The sequence below is a fragment of the Canis lupus genome, chromosome 23, assembly GCF_003254725.2.
Source record: "Canis lupus dingo isolate Sandy chromosome 23, ASM325472v2, whole genome shotgun sequence".
NCBI lineage: Eukaryota > Metazoa > Chordata > Mammalia > Carnivora > Canidae > Canis > Canis lupus.
The window spans coordinates 43,252,982-43,260,017 of NC_064265.1; the positions used below are offsets into that span (position 1 = coordinate 43,252,982).

The 7,036-nt window shown below is 36.2% G+C and overlaps 1 protein-coding gene and 1 non-coding gene across 3 annotated transcripts in view; both read right to left on the reverse strand.

The window, feature by feature from the left end:
- The window catches only part of LOC118352125 (transmembrane protein 258-like), a 28,862-nt gene extending 23,955 nt beyond the window's left edge, over positions 1-4,907 (reverse strand). For both annotated transcript variants that reach the window (XM_049100004.1, XM_035705226.2), the window contains exons 1-2: positions 4,138-4,907; positions 949-993 (exon numbers count right to left, since the gene is read on the reverse strand). In XM_049100004.1, the coding sequence (XP_048955961.1) occupies positions 4,431-4,670 (240 nt within the window). In that variant the 5' untranslated portion in view covers positions 4,671-4,907 and the 3' untranslated portion in view covers positions 949-993; positions 4,138-4,430. The remainder of the gene's footprint in view (positions 1-948; positions 994-4,137) is intronic.
- Positions 4,908-4,930: 23 nt separating this feature from the next.
- LOC112661248 (U6 spliceosomal RNA) lies at positions 4,931-5,036 on the reverse strand. The gene has a single exon (XR_003137554.1). It is a non-coding gene; the product is annotated as a U6 spliceosomal RNA (small nuclear RNA).
- Positions 5,037-7,036: the final 2,000 nt, after the last annotated feature.

The following is a 7,036-nucleotide window of genomic DNA, read 5'->3' on the forward strand; positions in this document are numbered from 1 at the left end:
CATATAATATATAATTTATTATATTTAATATATTATGTATAATTCATGTATATTACATATATAATATAAAAATATATGTCTATAATATGCATAATATATAATATACATACAATTATATATAATATACATGTGATTATAATAATATACTGTTATTATGTATTTATATATTATATATATATAAATATATAAATATATAAGATATATTTATATATCTTTCCAAATGGATATTAAATGTAATATAAAATACATTAAATGTAATATATAAATAATACTTTATATATATATTTTTTTCACGTATCTACTCTTTTTCTCTCTTAAACTCTGAATCTAACCATGCCTTTGTACTCCTGGTGCCTAGCATCAATATAGTAATACAGTAGGTCTTAGTAAGTGAACTACTGAATAAATAAATGATTAATGAATAAATCAATGCTAACTTGTCTCTTTATAGCTTTGTATTTAACAGGGATATAAATGAAAGCTGTGAATACAGTGTGTACTATCTAATGCACTCCAGCTTAGAGAACTTGTTTATCTACCGTTTTTATAACCAAACACATAAATAATAAAATAAACCAGATTGCTTTATAGTTGTTAAACTGGAGCTGTTAAATTCTACAGTTCTTCTCCAGAGAAGAGGCATATTTTCAGCATTTTATGTAATGGAAGGACTTTGCCCAGAAAAAGAAGCTAGGTACCCAACTTGGGTGTTCATTGGGTTGCATCTGTTTTGAAGTCACGTTTGCCTTCAGACCATCCCTGTTGTGGAGAAATGAAACACGATGTGCTGATAATGAATCAATAATATGTTGATACTGTGCACGGGGATTAATCAAGAGCACTCGTTCTCTTTCAGGACAATTTCAAGCTGCCAGTAATCAGCAGAGACATGCAAGCTGGAGAGCAAGCCAAGCACACACTTGACAGGGACAATCAAGCTGTACATACCGATCTCCACAGTGAAATTCAGAGAGGGCCTTCCAGTCCCCAAGGCTGGAAATGCACACAACCTTAGGTTAAATACCAATTCCCTCATTCTGTCTTTGGGTCAACTAGTACACATTCAAATTACTTAACCTTGAGTTGCTCTCTTGTAATAGAGACACTAACTTACCTTTTTCCTTTATACTCTAGAGGAGTATCTAATTAAAATAAAGATTTTCCCCTCCATTTGGATATAAATACTTAATTCTTGCAGTTGACCATTTTATCACTTCTTGCTTCCTCATTATATATAGAGTAAATATCAACTTCATAGAGTAGAGTAAACCATTACAGCTCTGATTAAAGTGACCCTAACAATCTGGTGTTGATTGCCTCCTTCGGGGAGAATTCATTGATAAATAATAATATGAGGACACAAAAGATGCTGTTTTAGCTCTTCTTCTGAAAAACAATACTTAGAAGTAAGACAATATAAAAACTGATAAAAAAGTTTGTTCCTATTTTTATTCTCCCATTTAAAAATTATATGAAGATCCAGCATTCATTCCATCGTTCCACATGAAAAATGTAAAACTAAGCAAGTTAAAGGGATTGTCTCACTGTCACTAAGTTAGTTGTTTCAAGAATGTTAATTCCGTTCAACTACCTGTGTTTGCAGAACCGATCTGCATGTCCCTGGACTTTACTGGCTACTACTCTCCAGATCTAATTCTCTATCTGGACAGATAGTGCTCTCACTCAATACTACATGTTCCCTTGGCATGAAACTGTGGATTGCATAAACCTCTGATCCCTGCCAGAAAAGTCTTCCAGTCTTGGTCTCTCCTGTCCTATATGTTAGCAACTAGCATCCCTGTTGAATATTTACCAGCTCTTTCATATTATCCTGTAGATCCATTTTTTTTTTTTTACCCATCTCCACCCTACTCTGTGCCCCAGGAGGCTAAAGAATATGGATTATATCAATTTACAACTTTATCTTCTGGATTCTAGTTAGATTTAGCCAACTGGAAGCACCCACAGGGGTGGGGAAAGGAGAGTAAAGTCATGATATTCATTTCTACAGTTCTCTCCCCGAGGATCAACTCCCTCAGTCCGAGGTCACAGCACCTCCCGGGTGCCTTCTCTGTAAGTAACACCTATGGTTACAAGCTACATTAGCAGGTGTGGTTTCCTGATATCATTCTCACTCTTTTGTAAGAGGTCTCTTTATAACTAATTCTCCTCCAACTATCCATTTTTTTGTTTGGACCCAAACTAATACATGAAAGGAAGAAAAAGAGTAGCATATAAAGCAGTGGATATATAAAATAATATTTGGTCTCCTTATGTTTATCTCATCTCTATTCCTATCTCATTTTCCCAAATTATGCCTAATGACAATGCAATGCTCTTGAGAGAAACATTCAATATGTTACTGCCCAATTGAACACACTCTTATTGAAGATGCTGATATTCTTACTATATGTGTGTAATAATTGGCTAATTAGTTAAAAAACTGATTAATAGCATAGAGTTAGATCAGACTACTGTGAAGGGACATTATCTCCTCCCCAACTTTGAAAGTTGTATTTCAAAAACCTTTACATAAAAATGAGCTCATGATTGAAGGATTAAAGTACAATTTTCAAAAAAATTCAAAACATGACTCATATAAATATAAAAATGAACACATATTACAGATTTAATTAATTAATTAATTAATGAAGGAGCCAGTAAGATAGAGAGCCTAGTTCAGAGGAGATGTTTACATACAGAAACACGTAATGACAAAGACATGCTCTTTTTGATCCAATTCTCATCAAACTCCTCTAAGACCTGGAAGTCTTGACCTTGGGCTTTAGTGTACTTCCTTGTGGGGCCTGCATCACCATTGTAGCAAGAATTTTGCCAAGTCAGTTTAGAAGGAATTGCCACACTAAATATATCATCACCTACAAAATCTGATCAAATTCCTTATCTCCCTAACCCCCCTGTTATCTGATATTTCTAGCCTGTCTTTAGGAGACTGACGCCCTAGTTTTGATACCTCATCAGTAATTTTCTATCCACCGATGCTCCCACCTCGCTCTTTGGCTGTAAATCTTTCCTTGTATTTAGAATTGAGCCCGATCTCTATCTCTCCTACTGCAAAATGCCATTGCACTAGTCCCCTGAATAAAATCTTCCTTACTCTTCTTTAACAAGGGTCAGAATGATTTTTAAAAATAACTGTCAGTCAAAGGAACGCTGAAATGGATTTGCTACTAAGATAATGGGTTTGTATTAAGATACAAAACTGTGTAATACTCCATAGAGAAATAAAACTATAACATGTGGCATCATCTTTTCTCCTAGCTAAAACACGCAAGTTAACACAGAAATGGAAAATAGTAAAAAATGATTAAGTAGCAAATAGTTAAGTCAATACAGGTGTATCCTCCTTTAAAATTAAATTAATTCTCAGATGTGTCTGTTAAACAATTACATTGAAAAGTCAGTCATCCTCTGATTTATTTACAAGTTTTGGATGATTTTTCTTAACAAAAGATATTAACATTTTATGGAACATGAAGATGAGCCAGATGAAGTTATCAGCAAGTCTACATGCCACCTCCAAACTTTTCATTTATTGAAATCAAAATGAAGGCAAAATCCTACAGAAGCATATAATAGTAAAATCTCCATTGATATTTTATTAAAAATAGATTTCTTGTGCTCTTCTGCTTCTCTATCTATTCCAGGTTGGAATGGGCAATGTAATGAAGTTCATGAGATTCTTTCTCTTTTAAGGAACCTTAATGAGTTTCTTTTATGTATACTTTCATAGATAACTAAATTATCAGGGCTTATAGCTTTTTTTCCCCACCTATGCTGATGCTGTAACTTTTCTCACACGTGAAAAACTAAAAGTTTAAACAATTTCTTTCACTAGATGCAGACTTTAAAACTACCATCTGCTTCTAGAAAGAGTTTTAAAGTTCCTTCTACCTGAGACTGTTCTTAAAAGTTTCCAATTATTTTCCCCTTTGGAATCTTTTTGAACCCCTTTTAGCATCACAGGATAAATTAGTTTATAAGTAACAGGATTCTTCCTCAAAAGGAGAGGTAATGAAATTCAAGAAAATGTGAACAACCAAACTTATAAAGGTGAAAAACAAGCAAAAATGCAGCTACAATAAATACTTAACCATATGTCAATATATTACATACCATAATAGCTTGTCTTCACCCCAATTCTGTATCCTGTGGCTCCATGAGGTAAAAAGGACTAAACCCAAACTCACACTGCTAAAAAGCATGTATCAGGATGTGATGTCTATCCAATGCTTTTCACTGCACCAGGGTGCCTTCCTAAGAAATAATATATTCTACATTTTTTTAAGGTCACATACCTGCCTTTATTGTGAGCAGCAAGCAGGTAGGACATTTCCAACAATAGTAAAACAAATTAATTTACTAAAGCAGGGATTCATTGAAGCTGCCTGGATGGAACCCTTGAGAGCTCATATGAAGATGCTAACCCAGAGCAGCAAGAAGAGGACTACAAAGCCCAGGAAGAGCGAGGCCACCAAAGGGATGAGGAGCTCTTTATAGATTATCCTGAGTGCACTTGGAGGAGTAACCTCATAAACGAAGAGCCAGGAGGTGAAGAACATGCCAATGGCCAAGAGCAGCACAGTCAGATGGGGGAAGACAGCCGAGTTCATTGGGCTGGTGTATCTCCTCATGGCCTCTAGCTCCATTTTGTCAAGTACATGATTATTTACCACTTCGCCACTGGAATAACACACCGGCAGGATATAGTCTACATTTTATAGCTATAAATTATACTGTCACCAAAACAAAAGAACCAGTCAAGTTATGAATACCCATTGATTCTCAAGTGTAGCACCTTCTCTTCCTTGTTGGTTCTGCAAATAATTTCTTCATGAAAATAAAATGAGGATATGACACTCTGTGTCATCAACATTAAAAGGAAAACTGAACACAATCTTCCATATTTTTTAATACGGAATGCTTCACAAATTTGCATGTTATCCTTGTACAGGGGCCAAATAATCTTCTCTTTATTATTCCAATTTTAGTATATGTGCTATTGAAACAAGCACCATGTCTTCTTGATTTTTTTTACAAATACTTCATTAAAAATATGAATGTAACAAAAATAACAAACTTAAAATAGTCTGCCTTGTGAAAAAGAAAGCTCTTTGTTTCTTCCAAAATTTTGATGTCAAATCTAAAATGTTTTGCTTTCCTGCAAAAGCATGCTTTTTCTCAGTTTTCACCTGCTGTGAGAATTATTCCTACATTATAATTAGTTCAGATAAATGAATGGCAAGATTGCTCTTCAGATTTTACTTTTTAAAGCTCATTTACATGATGGTCTATGATGACATGGTTATTAACAGTTTTTGGGCAATTAATTAAGGTAGTTGGTAGAGTTGTTAGCACAAAATGAAACTAAGAGGTTGTTTTAGTAAATCCTTCTGCTCAGGAGACATGATAGTAGCCATTAATCCACACTAACTAAATGAATAATGCTGTTCCTCCTCTCACACTATTCTCTTTGGTAGGCTGCTAAATAATATAGCAGGTTTAAAAAAATTTTTTTCAAGTGTAAAGTTTTGGTATCCTTCAACTACTGTCACAGCTTTCTTCCCTTTTCTCCCCAAGCTGTGAAGCACTGAGTGTGTACTGGCTGTTTTCTCTCAAGGAGCTCTTTCTTTCATCTCGTCACAGGCTCTATCAGACAGAAGTGTATCACAGTAAAAACTCCAGTGATCATTTTTGAGAATAAAGAAATGCCTTTCTGGGGCTCAGGATTTCTCCACTTGCTTATACATTCTCCTCTTCTTTTCCAGATATTCATCTAGGACTTCCCAATATCAGTTCTTATTTCCTTCCTAGGCCCACCCCATGGCTGGGAGGTGGGATTGAGGCTAGTGTTGTGTATGATATGTGTGAGTGGCAGGGACGTACGGACTCTCTGGCTGAGCCAACATAAGCCCGTGCTCAGTTTCCCACTCTGCCCCTTCCCCTGTCTGCCACAGCACTCCTGGAAAAGCCACAAGCCTGCTGAGATGCCACGACGAGGATGGTTGTCCCAGACTGTCACCCCCAAACTCACTGAGGGCTTTGCCTTTGTGAGAAATAAATTTTGCCGTGTTAAGCCACTAAGGTTATGAACACTGTAGGACAACTTAGTTTATGCACCTTGAAAAGAAACCCTGAGACTGATGCCTTCTTGGCTTATATATTCAGGAGCCCCTTCCCCGTTTATGTTTCTAATTCACAACATTGTGCAATGTGCCCTCAAAGATTTATTGCAATTCAGATATGGCAACACATTTTTGCAGCTTTATTGAGAACTCATTGACAAATTTGTAAGACATTTGAAGTATATACTAATTTAGTACAGAAAAACGTATTATTTTAGAAACAGGCTGTAGTTGCACCTGGCTGTATCAGTGAAGCAGAGGAAATCTCTTTGAAAGGAAGAACAGCTTTTGTTTGAAAATCAACAACTTCATAGGACTTTTTTTTTTAAATAAAAGCCAAGTTTCCACCCCCAAACTCTCTCACACACATATGAACACACACACAGACAGCATTTGGATTGAAGATATCTAAATGATTAGACTTTTGAATGTCCCTTCAACAGGACCGTGGGGTTTGGGGGGAGCAGGGGTTGGAGGAGGGGCATTTAGTTTGTAACTTAGACATAAGTTGAGTGAGAAGACTGCCCAAGAAAGTCTGGGTGGAGAAGGGACGAGGAACATCAGAACGGTTGGTTCATCAACCTTCGCTCTGTTGAAGTTGCCCTATTCTGTACTAGCCTGCGATCCCCTCAGGGGATCCACACACCTTTAGGGCTCTGCTTGTATTAAAACATTGGGTATAGCTTTTAAAAACCTAATATCCATTGAATGTTTCCATGACCGACATGCTTTTGTTGGTCATGGACCATTATTGTTTGTGCCTTCCAGGCTCTGTTTTCTGAGAGATGTGCAAGCTAGCATACCTTCGATGAGTTTCTCGATTGCGTATGAATAATAAGCAAAGAGGCATTGAAAACTGCAGCCACTCTGAACCTCTTAACCTTCCCATT